General features: G+C 43.8%; 1 protein-coding gene and 1 long non-coding RNA gene across 3 annotated transcripts in view; one reads left to right on the top strand and one right to left on the bottom strand.

Annotated features, from left to right (window-relative positions):
- Positions 1–18,052, top strand: part of LOC141131452 (uncharacterized) — a 154,527-nt gene that overhangs the window by 43,049 nt on the left and 93,426 nt on the right. The window lies entirely within an intron of this gene.
- LOC141131135 (protein kinase C delta type-like) lies at positions 2,337–7,661 on the bottom strand. Its single transcript, XM_073618192.1, has 6 exons — positions 7,360–7,661; positions 6,681–6,853; positions 5,574–5,712; positions 4,354–4,536; positions 3,817–3,948; positions 2,337–2,504 (listed from the first exon to the last, which is right to left on the bottom strand). The coding sequence occupies exons 1-6, from the start codon at positions 7,480–7,482 to the stop codon at positions 2,337–2,339; spliced, it is 918 nt and encodes a 305-aa protein (XP_073474293.1). The 5' UTR covers positions 7,483–7,661.

Below are 18,052 nucleotides of genomic sequence, written 5' to 3' on the forward strand. Positions count from 1 at the left end.
AACAGGACAAGTGGCAGAGCTAAAAAAGGCTAGTTAAAAGGTATTTACACACAAAAAAATAAGATGCTGCAATGCTTAGGGAACCATGTACTGTGTGCCTGATTAATTGGAGGCAATTGGATTAACATCCACTTTAACCACTTGCCGACTGGACGCTTTTACCTCCTTCCTGCCCAGGCCAATTTTCAGCTTTTAGTGCTGTCACACTTTTACATAGTTAGTCAGGTTGAAAAAAGACACAAGTCCATCTAGTTCAACCATAAAAATAAAAAATATTGTACAATCCCATTTACCCAATTCTATACCCACAGTTGATCCAGAGGAAGGCGAAAAACCCCAGCAGAGCATGCTCCAAATTGCTACAGCAGGGGAAAAAATTCCTTCCTGATCCCCCAAAGTGCAATCGGAATTTCCCTGGATCAACTTTACCTATAAATGTTAGTACCCAGTTATATTATGTACATTTGGGAAAGTATCCAGGCCTTTCTTAAAGCAATCTTCTGAGCTGGCCAGAACCACCTCTGGAGGGAGTCTATTCCACATTTTCACAGCTCTTACTGTGAAGAGACCTTTCCGTGTTTGGAGATGAGATCTCTTTTTCTCTAGACGTAAAGAGTGCCCCCTTGTCCTCTGTGTTGACCGTAAAGTGAATAACTCAACACCAAGTTCATATGAACCTTCCTAGCACAAACCCTCCCTAATCTTGTCTCCTAACACAGCCCAACCTATCCCTCCTCCTAGCACCCCCCCCAACCCCCATTAATAACCTTAATTACTTCTCCTGGAACAGCTCCCCTAATCCTCACTTCTACAACAAATCCCCTAATACCTCCTCCTAGCACAACCCACCCACCTCTACCCAAATTTCCCATCTAGCACATGGCTGTAGATGGTTTGAAAAGGGTGCTAGGCCCCCCACCTAGCATAAACCCTTCCAAATCACCTTCCTAGCACAAACCCTCCCTAATCCTGTCTCCTAGCACAGACCACCTTATCCCTCCTCCTAGTACAACCCACCCACCTCTACCCAAATTTCCCTTCTAGCACATGGCTGTAGATGGTTTGGGAAGGGTGCTAGGCCCCCCACCTAGCACAAACCTTCCCAAATCACCTCCCTAGCACAAACCCTCCCTAATCCTATCTCCTAGCACAGCCCACCCTATTCCTCCTCCTTTTATCTCCCCCAAAATAACCCTCCTAGCACAACCCCCCTAATACCTCCTCCTAGCACAACCAACCCACCTCTACTCAAATTCCCATTCTGGCACATGGTTATAGATGATTTAGAAAGAGCGCTAGGTCCCCCTCCTAGCACAAACCTTCCTAAATCACCTCCATAGCACAAACCCTCCCTAATCCCATCTCCTAGCACAGCCCACCCTATTCCTCCTCCTTTCACCTCCCCCCAAAATAACCCTCCTAGCACAACCCCCCTAATACCTCCTCCTAGCACAACCAACCCACCTCTACTCAAATTCCCATTCTGGCACATGGTTATAGATGATTTAGAAAGAGCGCTAGGCCCCCCTCCTAGCACAAACCTTCCTAAATCACCTCCATAGCACAAACCCTCCCTAATCCCATCTCCTAGCACAGCCCACCCTATTCCTCCTCCTTTCACCTCCCCCCAAAATAACCCTCCTAGCACAACCCCCCTAATACCTCCTCCTAGCACAACCAACCCACCTCTACTCAAATTCCCATTCTGGCACATGGTTATAGATGATTTAGAAAGAGCGCTAGGCCCCCCTCCTAGCACAAACCTTCCTAAATCACCTCCATAGCACAAACCCTCCCTAATCCCATCTCCTAGCACAGCCCACCCTATTCCTCCTCCTTTCACCTCCCCCCAAAATAACCCTCCTAGCACAACCCCCCTAATACCTCCTCCTAGCACAACCAACCCACCTCTACTCAAATTCCCATTCTGGCACATGGTTATAGATGATTTAGAAAGAGCGCTAGGCCCCCCTCCTAGCACAAACCTTCCTAAATCACCTCCATAGCACAAACCCTCCCTAATCCCATCTCCTAGCACAGCCCACCCTATTCCTCCTCCTTTCACCTCCCCCCAAAATAACCCTCCTAGCACAACCCCCCTAATACCTCCTCCTAGCACAACCAACCCACCTCTACTCAAATTCCCATTCTGGCACATGGTTATAGATGATTTAGAAAGAGCGCTAGGCCCCCCTCCTAGCACAAACCTTCCTAAATCACCTCCACAGCACAAACCCTCCCTAATCCTATCTCCTTGCACCCCCCTCCCTAAAATAACCTTCCTAGCACAACCCCCTCACCTCTACCCGGATCCCAACAACCTGGTGTGTTTGGCTTCATTTCAGCTTCTGGATGGCTTTCCATGTGTCACTGACAAAGGAAAAGCCATTATACAGCTGCTGTTCCTCAGCTGAAATTGAAGGTTCAATAGGGTCTCCGTCACAATCAATGTTGTTCATCAGGTCTTCCGGTTTTATCCTCTCTCTTGTGAAGTTTCTGAAGCCCTAAAAAAGAAAGAGAGAGCCATGAGATCCACCACTTATTAGAAGAAATGCCTCTATGACCTTTGGGGACCATCTGCCCATGTGTGGGCCATTCAAGTCCATAGAAAGGAAATGTCAGATACCAGTCATCACTGTGCATAAGGAAAGATGAGGATTGTCACTATTAGAGTTGTGCAAACTCACTTCTGAATAGTTTATATGTGTCCCCTAATCTCACTTCTCCTAAGTCTCCAGATTGAGTCAGGCAATAAGGCAAATATACTGTGCACTGCAAATGCACTTGCTCCAGAGCTTAGTAAATGAGGTAAACTTTGCAAAGAACACTTGATTGCATGCAACAAAAATAAAACAAACAGTGTTTTTTGGTTGCACATGATTGGATACTAGAAATCAGCAGAGCTTTCCCTTAGAACTAGAGCAACTGCGCTTGCAGTACACAGTATATTTGCCTTTAGTAAATCAACCCCAGTGTCTCCCAGTTCTTGAGTGCATAACTGCATCAAATAAAAGAACCCTGTGGCCGTGAAATGTAAGTCCTTCCCTGAGACTCTCAAACTGGTGAATCAGATTCAAGGTAAAGCTAAGATGGCAAATGAAAATGCTGCACAATTAGAATAAATGAAGTCTGAATATTCGGATTCTCCTCTCCTAACACTTATACTGAATTACCTGTGATAGAAAGATATATATATATATTTATATTTGCCTATTTGCCTATTTTTAGGTGATCCTGCTTCACTGTGTCAGCCAGTAGCAGCTGCAAGGGAGAGCAGGGAGCAATAAAAACTGTTGGGCCATATGAGTCTATGGGTGATGTCACCACTCCTAGGCATTCCAGCCACTGCCGGTGTTCTGCCGAGAAAGTTCCCCCCCCCCCGGCGGATAAGGACTCCCCTGTACTGCGCAGGCCGTTCGTACTGCGCAAGAGCAGTGCATGCGCAGTACAGGGGGTCCTTATCCGCCGGGGGAACTTTTTCAGCAAGACACCAACACTGTCTCCTCTTCCTTGCAGCTGCTTTTTCTGGCTGACACAAGGAAGTCAGATCACCTGACCAGATTGGAGCAGTCTGATAGGCAAGTATATACATCTTTTTTTACATAGGTTAATCAATAGATGTTGGGGGAGGGGACATTTTTAAGATTAGTTAGGGTTTAGCTTGGAATTCCTCTAGAAGCACAATGATACTCTGTCTCACAAATGTCATTGTCTCCTCTATAAACACCCCCGCTAAAAGTGTCATGATTGGTCACAGCTGTGTACAGTGACAGGTTGGTGGACCGTATACAAACTGCTCAGATTTTTTTTACTTACCTTCCGTTGTACGAAAAAAGGAGGGCGTGCCTCCCCCGCTTCCACTTCCTTCCAGTTTATGCCGTTGAAAAATGGGTGATCTTGTATGTCGGCAATGAAATCATTGCGTCTGCATGGATCTTTACACAGGAGCTGTGGAGGAAAAATAGAAAAACATAAGATGACAGCTATGGCATAACATTGCTAAGAAGTCTATTTATACAGTCCTGTGGCCTTCACTCTCCGCACATCGCAGGAAATACTCCACATGGCGCTGGTAATGTACATTCTATTAATAAATTGAGCGCAATGTGGAGTCTACGGTGTGTTCTCTGCATAATGCTGCAAAGAATGCATGATCATAGGATGAGAGTGCCGTCACATGACACTTTTTTTTTCTTTTTTTTTTTTTTAACGATCATTAGATTGAATGGGGCTTCACTTTTGTTCAGAGTCCCAAAGCTAGTTAAGTTCAAATCGTATTTATAAAGCACACTGGCTCCTTGGCTGAGCCTATATGTCTACTTTCCCTGTCCCGCTTGGACTGTCACTACGTACCTTTTCCAGAAGGTCCTTGACGTCGGGGTCAGCGCCCTTTGGGTAGCGTGGCACACCATACTTTATACCTCGTACCCCAGTCAAACTCTCTGGAAAGGCAAATCGATTAAATGCCAGGTCAAATAGTAAGATCCCCAATGCAAAGTAATCCACGGCTCCATCATACGGAACTTTGAACAACATCTGTGAAAAAATCAGAGAGAGAGTAGGATTAGAATGACAAATCAGACTGGAAAGCAGCATCATTTAGAACAAGGTTCCACCCAGAAGTTTTCATTAAAATGTATAATTTAGGTTATTTAGAATCATCCAACTTCTATGTGGAGCCGACATAAACAAGCCATTACACACTGTCCAGATTCACTGTCTGTGCACACAGAGCTATAAGTACAATTCTCTGACCCTTGCCAAGTTGGCAAGAGTAATTTTTATCCTGTCATATTTATATTAATAATGATATCAGTGATACATATTATATGGATTATAACTAATCCTGAGCAAAGATATGGGTCCCCCAGGGCTGGATGGTAACTGGACAGGGTCCCCCAGGGCTGGATGGTAACTGGACAGGGCCCCCCAGGGCTGGATGGTAACTGGACTGGACCCCCAGGGCTGGATGGTAACTGGACAGGACCCCCAGGGCTGGATGGTAACTGGACAGGACCCCCAGGGCTGGATGACTCCCGAGCGAAACTTCCAATCCCAGAACACAATCAAATGTGAGCTTTCTATAGTCCAGTTAAAGCGGTTATTTCTTGCCCGGTTATTGGCACGTTAGAGAGAACCTATCCCTGTGGATTAAACTTGTCCCAACTTCCTATCAGTGCTGAAAGCTCTGATTATTCAACTTCCAAAAGTGGTGCTAGTTCCAGGGCAGGCCACACATACGGACATGCCAGCCATGGAACTAGCACTGCTGCTGGGAGTCGGTGCCTTTCTTTAGTGCCAGATGCGACCCTCAGCTGAGACTGGTAAAGGCCAAGCTGACAGGTTCTATTTTTATTCTGGTCAATAATTATACTGTGTATATTGGTTTTCTATCATCTAGGCCTAATCTGGTTCATAGTTGCACTTCATACACAGGTTCTCTTTAATTCTGGACAGGCCCAATCTGGTCCTTTATTGACAGATTTATACAGGTTTCTTTAGGACTAATATGATATATAATTGCTATGTGTATGAGCATATTAGAAAAGTAGAAAAAATGTTTTTTAACTTACTTCTGGAGCCGCATTAAACATACGTCCAAAGTATTCTGTCACCATGTTGTATCCAAACACGTTTAATACTGCCAAGCCGAAGTCCGCGATCTTTACATGACCGGTGCTGTCTACAAGAATGTTATCGTTCTTTATGTCCCTGTGGAGAGAAAATAAGTGTCATTTCTGCATTTCAGGCAATTATCCCCCATATACCCCAATATTACTGATCCACAGAGGGATCGACAATACCAAAGCTCCCTTTTCTAGCACAGTCCATGCACAGCTTGTTACAATTCAGGAAACAGTCGTATCTTTCATGAACTGATTGCACTAAATGAGCTGTGCTATCATTAAAGTGGAGGACCACCCTGAAAAAAAAAATTTCACGAAAAATCCTAAAAAAAAGAAAAAAAAATTTGAAAAAAAAAGTTTAAACTTGCCTAAACCCTTGATGCTAGGCAGTCTTCCTAATCTGCCTCTTCCTATTCTGCGGCGTGTTCTGCTCCTCGGTGAGCAGCCCCGTTGTCTTCTGGGAACTGTGTGTGTTCCAAGAACACCACGGGGCCATTCACAGAGCGCCGCTCGCGCGTGCATAGTAGGAAACTGGCAGTGAAGCCTCAAGGCTCCACTGCCTATTTCCCTTACCTAGGATGGCGGTGCCGGGACCCGAGAGCCGAGGGACGGGTCGGCCTCGGGCGGCCGACATCGCGGGCACCCAGGACAGGTAAGTACTTATTTAAAGTCTGCAGCTACAGTGTTTGTAGCTGCTGACTTTTACAGTTGTTTTTTTTTTTTTTTTACGGAATCCCACTTTAACCACGTACAGACCACTACTGGGCAGTTTATAAACAACGCCTTTGGGCCGCTGTTGCGCCCTCTAACCACTGTGTAGTGAGCCATGCTTGTACAGCTCAGTACACAGACACAGTGTGCAGAGCTGATCTGAACAGCTCAGTACCTTGCGATCGCTGTGATGACCACATTGCCAATCCCTTCTGCTTACATCAGAGAAAGGAGAAGAATTGTAATAACCCATGAATAGGGAATGAATGGAACAGAAACTGAACCATTCATTCATCGGGGGTTGGGGTAAATTGTAAAATGATTGAAGAATGTTATATTTACCTGTGAACGATGCCTCTGGAATGCAGGTACTCCAGACCACACACGAGCTCCGCTGCCACGAGTTTGAGTGTGGGGAGGTCCATTGTGTCAGTGGGCTCAATTATGCCACTTGCCTCCAATGCGTCAGGCAGATCTCCTCCTCTCATATAGTCCATAACATAGAATAAGTAATTCTGGAGAAAGAATACAGACAGGTCAGTGAATGAATTTCAGTTAAAAGGTCCAAATGAAAGTAACTAACATGTTACAATTTTCTACCAAAACAAACTACTGAAGATCTATCTATCTATCTATCTCTCTATCTCTCTATCTCTCTATCTCTCTATCTCTCTATCTCTCTATCTCTCTATCTCTCTATCTCTCTATCTATCTCTCTATCTATCTCTCTATCTCTCTATCTCTCTATCTCTCTATCTATCTATCTATCTATCTATCTCATGTATAGCATCTCACTTTCCGGCAGTTGCTGTAAATACTGAAGTGTTCCATGGAGAAAGGACACATATACTAAACTTATAAGCAATGTACATTTTTTGGTAACATGTTTCTAGTGTCTTCTCCTACACCTGATTAATCTCATCCTGGATTCAAGCTATGTTTGTGCTCCTGTATGTTATATTTTATATATGCTGTTCATTTGATAATTCTGACTTTTTAACTTTTCCAACATTAGACTTACCTCCGTCTGGAATGTGGCATAAGCATGGGCACAGAAAATACTGCCCCCAGCCTTCTCCATGGCTATGCGCTCATTTAGCACCCTGTCTGGGTTCTCCCTAATTGGCTGCCTCTTGTGGGCCATTTTCACAGCCACCAGTAGTCCGCTGTCACGGTGTGTCGCCAGCACCACCTGTAGGAGAGAGACAGTTAATACATCTTTTCCATGCACTCTAGCTGAATATCATTATTATACAATCCTCATGTTCTATGCCTAAATATCTTAAATTACTTCTGTCCTGTTGGTTTTGCCATTTGATGAAATATAACCGACTGCCATATGTGTTCTGTACACAAAAACTTTGTCAGCCTTATTCACCACAGGAGGCTGATTTATAAGCATCAGAATTCACTCTGCAGAAGTCAGACGAGGTGGATTCTGACTGGTTGCTGCACTGCCAGGCACAGTGTGACACTCCCCATTACAATGTTCCCTTGCAGTGGGGTCACCCTCTGCGCTACAAGGGTTAGTTGCTCATTGTACCTTGGGGATAATGAATAAGGTAATGTACTGTATTTACTGTATTCCTTACTCCCGCAGGCCTCCCCCGCACTGCATGACCACTCCCTCCGAAGTGTCTTCCCTTCATTGCCTAGCCGGTTGTAGCTCTCTGATCTCATCCCATATAGTGCAGATCCAGGAGTCCTGCATTATATGGAAGGATGTTGAGGGCCATGGGAAGCGGAGGAGAGTGCTGGCTGCCATTGACGTGACTAACAGACATCCCGACCTGCAAAAATCCATTTCAGGGAAGTTTCAAACTCCTTTCAGGGAGGTGACGCTTCGCGCAGAGCATTGTGCTTGGAGACCACCCAGGTGTGTTAGAAAAGCAAATGAATATTTGCTTTTCTAACACTGAACCGCCTCTCCGGCAATCAGGAAGCGCGGGTCTGATACCCATCACCTGATTTGCTGAAAGGTCAGGCGCTCCTATTGGACATCTAGCAGGAGGAAAAGCATGGAGAACACAGGAGCTGCTCCCTGACCCGCTGCCCATCCCACAGCTCACCGCTGTCATCCGCTGCCTGACACGCCACCGAGATGGGGTAAGTGCCACTCAGACAGTGAGCGGGCAAGGGGGGGTGCTGGTTAAATGCCACCGGGGGTCACAGTGGCTGCATTTGATGGGTATAGTGTGGCTGCAATTCATGGGCACAGTGAGGCTGCAATTCATGGCATGGTGAGGCTGCATTTGACTGGGGGGGTAACATGCAGGAAGACAGTGAGATCACCAACACTCACTGCAGCACACCAGTGTGAGCCCACATCATAGAACGCAGGACCAGGTACTGAAAGAAACCTCCTCACCTGCAGGGGGGGATTGGGAGCGAGCAGGAAGGGGGGGGGGGGGGGAGGCCGGTCACAGCTCATCTACTTGGAAGGAAGGACCCAGCACAAGGCTCAGTCATCAGCATCCAGAGCATCCCTAACAGTATACAATGTCCGCTTATTTTAAATGTTCCCATCCACATGTCCTATTCAGACACAGCACACTGGCTGCCCAGAGTGTGGGCGGGGACAGTGAGAAAGGGGGGCTGGAGGAGGCAGAGCGGATCCACCCTCTTCCATTCGGCTTTGCTCTAAAGGGACACAGACTGTCAGCTCAGAAGCAGGGAACAGCACTGTGACAGGACAGATGTCCGCTCACAGCACTAACGTTCCTGCACCCCGGCCCAGCCCGCCCCTGATTCAGTCACAGACAGAGCGGCCGTACTCCATTCGGCCACTCGGGCTGCTCTGTCTGTCTGTGGCTGAGTGACAGGTGCAGCCAGGAGATCGCCCTACATTCGCGGGTGTCTGGGAGCCCGCAACCAAATGCGGGAGGTTCCCGCGGCTCGCGGGAGACTTGAGATGTCTGGATTAATAAGTTAAGGATCTTGCCGTATTCACCTCCCCCTAGGCAAAATGAGCATTTAACATGCAGAGAGAGCAAAATGGGAATCCCGCCTATTTGAAATCGTAGCACTCACCGAATGAATTTCGGAGGGTGTGATCAAAAATTAGAATTAGTCAACACAGAAAAATAAAAAACAAATAGATCTCCACACACCTACATGAGTGTGTAAATAATGTTTAGAAAAAAACCCTCACAAATGGGAGGGGATAAACAGATCCCACAGTCTGCAGACCTATTCCCTCCCCTAGTATGGTGCTTTTTTCTATGTATATCGCTTTTTATAGGCAATAAAATTATTGTAGTTCAACTCATGTAGGTGTGTGGAGATCTATGTGTTTTTTATTTTTCAGTGTTGACTTAAAATGATCATTTAACCCTTGCAGTGGTGGGGGGCAAGGGTGTACAGATAGTCTTGCTGAGGACTTCATTCCAATCCTTCTCCCCGCAGACTTAGCTGAGTGTACATGTTTATGCTGCACATGGTGTACAGTCTTCTGTGCGGAGGGTCATATTGTGTCCCCCCCCAGTGTTTATAGTTTCCTTAGTAGTTATCTTCGATCACTTACCTTCCCAAAGCCTCCTTCTCCAAGTATCTTATGGAAGATGAAGTCGTCTGGACCCAGGGAGGCCGTTTCACGTTCTTTTCTTTTTTTGCTGTGAGTCAATGTCGTTCCGCTAACTCCTAGAGAAAGAAAGAAATTACATTTATTACCCCGTCACCAATCATGTTACAGGAATTGAAGGCTCCAAAACAGAAAGAACTGCTAAAACAGAGTACAGCAAACAAAAACGTCTTACTCCAGCTAGAACTGATCATTCGGTTTTGCATGTAGGGCACTTTCACACTGGGGCAGGCGGGTATTGGCGGTAAAGTGCTGCTATTTTTAGCAGTGATTTACCGTAGTTTTACCAGCACTTTTTGGCCACTAGTGGGGTGCCTTTAACCCTCACTAGCGGCCGAAAAAGGTTTAAAAGTGCCACTTCGCTGGTGCTGCCCATTGATTTCTATAGGCAAGGGCGCTTTAGGAGCAGTATAAACACCGCTCCTAAAGCGCCTCAAAGATTCTGCTTACAGGACTTTTTTAGCGTCCTGCCAGCGCACCGCTCCAGTGGGCTTTCACAGTGGAGTAACAGGAGAGGCGCTTTACAGGCGCTATTTTTAGCGCTATATCGCTTGTAAAGCGCCTCACTGTGAAAGTATCCTAAATCAGTTAAACAAATGTCAAATCGATAGCCAATTCCTCTGCCACAAGGTAAACCAGATCCTATTCAAACAGCGCCCCTCCCTGGTATACTTGGGATCTGACTGCCATTTCACCAATCTTCATGCCAGGATTAGAAATAAATAAAAACTCTCCATTTCTGACCTGATAGAAAGCCAGGATTATGATGTCAGGCCTGGAGCATGAGCCATTAAGAACAGGTCAGCAATTGGAGCCCCTGTATTGTTTTTACAGGTTCCCTTTACCCCTTCCTGCTAGCTCCTTATGACCCTTTCAACTGACATCCTGTGCTGGACAGCTTGGTCTGTTAAAAAAAAAAAAAAGCTGAACCACAAACTTGCTGGCCAGATCACCAGGTGATAAACTATGTAAAAAGTGGAACTCAGGAAAGCAAAGACTGTGATCTACTGACAGCCTATATCATTTTTCATTTTGGCTAGAGTTCCACTTTAACGCTTCAAAATCTTCCCGATAACAAAGCAAATCTCTGCTGTTTGAGTTCATTTTAACTAATGTTGAAGTTAGTGGAGAAATGCCTTCCCCTCCCCCCTTCCCCATGTACTATATAATAATCCATCGTTATAACACTTACCTGCTTTGTCTGTTCTTCCTTTTTTCGTCACAGGACTCTCACATTCAGTCTCTTCAGTAGATTTCCTCTTCTTGCCTCTCTGTTCTGCAGTGTAATTTCTGCTCGGTGTCTCACCATTCTCCTCTGAAGAGCTCTGTAATGTCTTCTTCTTTACCACAGGACTCTCACATTCAGTCTCTGCAGGAAATTTCCTCTTCTTTCCTCTCTGCTGTGCAGAGCTCTGTCCTGTCTCTGCAGCGCTGTCATATTTGCTCTGCTTCCTTGTAGTATCGTCATCCTCCTCTGAAGAGCTCTGTACTTTCCTCTTCTTGGTCACAGGACTCTCACATTCAGGCTCTTCAGTATATTTCCTCTTCTTTCCTCTCTGCTGTGCAGAGCTCTGTCCTGTCTCTGCAGGGCTGTCATATTTGCTCTGCTTCCTTGTAGTATTGTCATCCTCTGAAGAGCTCTGTACTGTCCTCTTCTTCACCACAGGACTCTCACATTCAGGCTCTTCAGTATATTTCCTCTTCTTTCCTCTCTGTTGTGCAGAGCTCTGTCCTGTCTCTGCAGGGCTGTCATATTTGCTCTGCTTCCTTGGGGTTGCACCATTCCCCTCCACAGAGCCCTGTCCTTCCTCTCTAGTGCTATCAGATACTTTCTCTCTGCGCCTCTTTCTGGTGCTCATATCTGAATTATTAGATGTTGAACAGCAGACGTTCTCAACTCTGCTGACTTCTTCCTCCTCCTCCTTAGATTCCCTAAGTTGCCTCTGGGAGATTGGAGCAAAAGGCTCCTTCCTCTTACGGATCTGTCTCACCATTTTGTTTTTTATTTTTTAAAAAATATAAATATAAACAAACCGCTCTATTCCTCCTAGATTGCGATGTCCTTCCTCTAATATATATTATATAATCTATATAACAGAATGAATAATTCACCAACTCTGAAATGGAGCAACTGAAAACACGTCTGTACTCTGCAAGCTTCTAGTTAGAAGTGTCAGAGTGGCATCTGTGAGCAGCTGTTTATCAGGTAGGTCTCACTATGACATCATCACTGAACATGTGTTGCCGCGGCAACTGGCTCTGCCCTGGGTGGCAGTTATTATGCAAATGAGCAAAATCCCTGCAACATTACTGGACAGCAGATGTGACAGTTATTATGCAAATTAGCCAAATCCCTGCAACATTACTGTACAGCAGATGTGACAGTTATTATGCAAATTGGCAAAATACCTGCAACATTACTGGACAGCAAATATGATGGTTATTATGCAAATTAGTTCAAATTCTCTTCCAGGTGCCATTCACCTTCTCTGACATATTCTGTAGTGTTGTACAATCACAAATCATTCTACATTAACTGACATATTCTACTTTATTTATTTTTATTTGCAACATCGGCTGGATCCAGTACACAACACTTACAAATTTTACATATATGTGCCATTGTGCATATGTTAATTGTTTTTCAATTAACATGGACCCTGCCTTAGTGAGCTTCTGAGGGTTTAACCACTTTCCTACTGGGCACTTAAACCCCCCTCCTGCCCAGACCAATTTTCAGCTTTCAGTGCTCTCACACTTTGAATGACAATTACTCAGTCATGTAATACTGTAACCAAATGATCTTTTTGTCCTTTTTTTTTCATACAAATAGAGCTTTCTTTTGGTGATATTTGATTACCTCTGAGTTTTTTTATTTTTTGCGCTATAAATGAAAAAAGACCGAAAATTTAGAAAAAAAAAAAACGCATTTTTCTTAGTTTCTGTGATAAAATTTTGCAAATTATTTTTCTTCATAAATTTTGGCCACAATTTATACTGCTACATATCTTTGGTAAAAATAATCCAAATTGGTTGATATTATTTAGTGTGTGTGAAAGTTAGAGAGTCTACAAGCTGTGGTTCAAATCATAAAAAAATTGATCACACCTGATGTACTGGTGGCCTATCTCATTTCTTAGTAATAGTGAGAACTGGTGCGCAAACCACAAACTAAAATATTAAAATATATATAATAAAATGATAAAGCCATCACCCCAACAAAAATCTGACAAAATAATAGGTAATGTGGCACTAAATCCAAAAAAAGGTGTGCAAAAATACAATATAGATGGTGTGAAATAGTTATTATGATAATGTAAAACAACCACGTAAATGGAGATTCTAAAAGAGAATCCAAATGATGATTGTGTCAAAAACAATTAATCTCCCATCATATTGTGTACCAAAGGTTATAATAAACCATTGCTACAACAAAAATTGGGTGTAGGTTTCCCTATTTCTAAATCACTAATGAGCCTCATACATCCAAAAAAAACGGGGTTATCATCAAATAATCCAAAAAGTGACTAAATCCAAGCAAAGCTTAATAAGAGTACATTAATAAGTACATCAGACCACTGTGCAAATAAAAATGAAAACAATAAATATAGTACAAAATAATAAAATTGAGTATCGACACTGCAAATAGATTCTGTGTAATAACAATATATGTATATTGCACACCTATCTCATTTCTTGTGACCCGAACAAGTCAGGAAAGTACAAATACCCCCCAAATGACCCCTTTTTTGAAAGTAGACATTCCAAGGTATTTAGTAAGATGTAGGGGTGCAACAGATCAAAAAACTCAGTTCGGATCGTTCCTCGGATCAGGAGTCACAGTTCGGATCATTTTCGGATCAACAAAAAAAGTTTCCCCCACTGTAATAAGATCCACAGTCTCCCCCACTGTAATAAGATCCACAGTCTCCCCCACTGTAATAAGATCCACAGTCTCCCCCACTGTAATAAGATCCACAGTCTCCCCCACTGTAATAAGATCCACAGTCTCCCCCACTGTAATAAGATCCACAGTCTCCCCCACTGTAATAAGATCCACAGTCTCCCCCACTGTAATAAGATCCACAGTCTCCCCCACTGTAATAATATATTTGCAGGGTATGGCAGAGTATTGGCACTGCTGCCATCCGATTTCTCCCCTCCACTGTACAGATCAGTACACAAAGGGGAGAGAGGAACCAGGGTCATGTCATTTGACGGAGCGATCATGTGCTAAACGGCCGCCGGGTGTACCAAGATGGCCGCCGTTTCGGAGCTAGGCCGAAGCCACGGCCTTTCCTAAGGCCGAGGCAGTGGCGCGCTCCGCTGAGCGCATGTGTGCCTATCCGAACAGGTTGAACCGTACGGATCACGGGTCGGTGGCGATCTGTTGCACCCCTAGCAAAATGCATGGTGAGGTTTTTGATGTAATTTTTTTCCCCACAATTCTTTGCAAAATGAAGATTTTGTTTCTTTCCCACAAAATTGTCATTGTAATAAGTTATTTCTCTCACATGGTATGTGTATACCACAAATGACACCCCAAAATACATTCTGCTATTCCTCCTGAGTATTACGATACGACATGTGTGGTACTTTTTCACAGCCTAGCCACATAGAGAGGCCCAACATGCAGGGAGCACCATCACGTGTTCTAGGAGCAAAAATTACACATCTAACTTGTTGACTACCTATTACATTTCGAAGGCCTGGAGCACCAGGACAATGACAGATGGCACTGATACGTGGCACTGATGACAGGATGGCACTGAAACGTGGCACACATGACACTGATAACAGATGGCATGTGGCACTGTGGACAGGTGGCAGTGGGGACAGGTGGCAGTGGGGACAGGTGGCAGTGGGGACAGGTGGCAGTGGGGACAGGTGGCAGTGGGGACAGGTGGCAGTGAGGACAAGTGGCACTGACAGGTACTCTGGGCACTTTATATTTTCTGTTTTTTTTTTTTTTTTTTTTCCCCCCCTGACACTCACGCTGCAGCCGTTAGCTCTCCCTCTTCACACGCTGTCTCTGTGTGAGGAGGGAGAGTCGGCGATGAGAGATGATCTCATATGTTTACATATGAGATCATCTCTCATTGGAAGCTCCGATCGCGCTGTAAACGGCCGCTGTGATTGGCCATTTACAGCGATCTGTGACTGGCTGACATGGCCAGCACAGAATTTCCCCGATGTGCGCCTGCGGGAGCGTGCCTCATATAAGTAAACAGGAATACGTCCAGGGACGCCCTCCCGGCAATTGGCGTCTGGAAGGGCGTCCCTGGACGTATTAAACAGTTGGTTAAACCCCCTTCCTAATCAGACCAATTTTCAGCTTTTGGTGCTCTCACATTTTGAATGACAATTACTCAGTCATGTAACACTGTACCCATATGAAATTTTTGTCCTTTTTTTTTTTCACACAAATAGAGCTTTCTTTTGGTGGTATTTAATCACCGCTGTTTCTTTTATAGCGCAAAAAAAAACCTGAAAATTCTGTAAAAAAAAAAAAGTAAATAAATGCATTTTTCTTCATTTCTTTATAAAATTTTGAAAATTAGTAATTTTTATTCATACATTTTGGCCAACATTTATACTGCTACATATCTTTGGTAAAAATAACCCAAATTGGTGTATATTATTTGGTCTTTGTGAAAGTTAGAGTCCGCAAGCTATGGTGCCAATCTCTGAAAATTGATCACACCTGAAGTACTGACGGCCTATCTCATTTCTTGAGACCCTAACAAGCCAGGAAAGTACAAATACCCCCAAATGACCCCTTTTTGGAAAGTAGGCATTCCAAGGTATTTAGTAAGAGGCATTGTGAGTTTTTTGTTTGCAAAATCAAGATTATTTTTTTCTTTCTTTTTTTTTTTTTTTTTTTTTTCCTCTGTCCATTTGCCTTCCAACCAGCAGAGCAGTGGCATGCTATAGCTGCCTGTGAAAACTAGATAAGCCTCTCCTTGCTGAAAGTATATGTCCGTGTCTAAGACATCCTGGCAGTGTGTGTGTGTATGTATATGTGTGTGTGTGTGTGTGTGTGTGTGTGTGTGTGTGTGTGTGTGTGTGTATGTATGTATGTGTGTGTATGTATATATATATATATATATATATATATATATATATATATATATATATATATATATATATATATATATATATAATTGCATTTTATATTTGTCTCTAATTCCGTCAATAATAAGGAATCTATTTATTTTACTCTGCAGTGATTGATTAGATTTCATCTCACTGCAGATTTAGGCTTCATGTACACGTTCTCCTGAACCTACTTAACTTGATAGCTAGAAACAGACATCTAAAAAGTCCATTTAGCCGTGTTTGCGTCTAGAAGCGTTTGCAAAAAAAATGTTTTTTTTTGTTAAAATGAAAAACGTCTGTAAATGAAATGCTGCTAAACGCGAGTTACCGCATTCAGCAGCATTTACAAGCTGTTACAGGCATTTGGTGTTTGAAATGCCTCTGAACACCCGTCTTAACCCTTTTTTTGCGTTAAAAAAAAAATTCTTCTAAACTCACTGCCTAGAAACTACTGTAAACGACTCTGTGTACATGTACTGATAAGATAACATAGGGGAGAGTTCAAGAGAAGCTGAAAATGCCCAAATGCTCCTAAACGTTCGTTTACCAGCAGCAGTGTACATGAGGCCTAAGAATTCTCTCCCTTAAAAAGACTCAGATGCCTCGCTGTGAACTACATATACCACATATACTTTATAAGATGCAGCATTTATATTAAAGTGGTTGTAAACCCTTACAATCCACTTTTATCGGAGCCGCGATACCTGGAAGTTACTCCGGGGGAAATGTCGCCGGCCGGAGCTGTGTACTGGGACCGCTGTGGGGGCTTCGATCTAAGGTTAGTATTTCATAATGAGCTAGTATGCTATGCCTTTTGTCTTGCAGTTTTTTTTTTTTTTTTTTTTTTTTTTTTGTTGGTTTACAACCACTTTAACACATCTGCTACTACAATATTAATCCCTCCAAGGTTAGACATATTTATTTACCTATATTTCTATTCAGTCATTATACATGTTTTAAGGTAGAAAGGCTCACTAGTGATTTTGGAATCTTTATGTCCAAACAGCACTTTTTTTCACTCTTCTGATTCTAACCGACCCCAGTGGGGTTCAGGCTGAGTGCCCCGGCCCCCTGTGCCCCCTACTGGTAACTGGAGGACATTACCTATAATTTCCTTTGTTTTTACTATGGCTATTTCTTCAACCTCCAAACAGGTACCAGCCATATATACAGTTAATACACACAAAAAAAGCTTTTAGCAATTTCTTGAACAATTTGTTATGTTTTTATTATAGAATATTGCTTCTTGCTTCCAAATACATCCCTGAAGAAGACTATGAAAGTTATTTTTAAAACGCATTGGATGTGCATTGCATTAGGCACTCTGATGCTTTCAAGTTGGAAGTGTATATATGAATAGCCATCTCTACCATGTGTTGTGTTGTATGTGTTTTTTTAAAACCATTGTTGTGACATTAACCACTTCAGCCCCAGAATGTTTTACCCCCTTTAATGACCAAGCCATTTTTTGCGATACGGCACTGCGTCAGTTTAACTGACAATTGTGCGGTCGTGCGATGCTGTACCCAAACAAAATTGATGTCCTTTTTTCCCAAAAATAGAGATTTCTTTTGGTGGTATTTGATCACCTCTGCGTTTTTTATTTTTTGCGCTATAAGCAAACATTGTGGCGGACAAATCTGACCCCAAGTGACACTTTTTGGGGACCAGTGACATTATTACATTGATCAGTGCTATAAAAATTCAGATCAATGTATAACCGACACTGGCAGGTAAAGGGTTAACACAAGGGGGCGATCAAGGGGTTAACTGTGTTCTAACTGTATGGGGTATGGGCTTACTGGAACATCACAGAGATCGCTGTTCCTGATCACTGGGAACAGCAGATCTCCATGATGTCCTCTGACTGAATGGGGATCCGCCTTATTTACATAGGCAGATCCCTGTTCTGCCTCTGTGTACCGCGATTGCGGGGCGCCGGCGGACATCGAGTCCGCATAAGCCGCCGGCGTTCTCCCGCGGCGTGCAGCGGGCGCGCATACCTGCAGTTTAACATGCATGGACCGATGTACGG

This window comes from Aquarana catesbeiana, linkage group LG03 (assembly GCF_042186555.1).
Source record: "Aquarana catesbeiana isolate 2022-GZ linkage group LG03, ASM4218655v1, whole genome shotgun sequence".
Taxonomy (NCBI): domain Eukaryota; kingdom Metazoa; phylum Chordata; class Amphibia; order Anura; family Ranidae; genus Aquarana; species Aquarana catesbeiana.

Coding starts and splice junctions, on each gene's coding strand:
- LOC141131135 (XM_073618192.1), bottom strand. CDS start 7,482: ATGGCCCACAAGAGGCAGCCAATTAGGGAGAACCCAGACAGGGTGCTA. Junction 4,537..5,573: donor TGTTTAATGCGGCTCCAGAA/GTAAGTTAAAAA, acceptor ATTTTTTCACAG/ATGTTGTTCAAAGTTCCGTA. Junction 3,949..4,353: donor TCAAGGACCTTCTGGAAAAG/GTACGTAGTGAC, acceptor TTTCCTCCACAG/CTCCTGTGTAAAGATCCATG.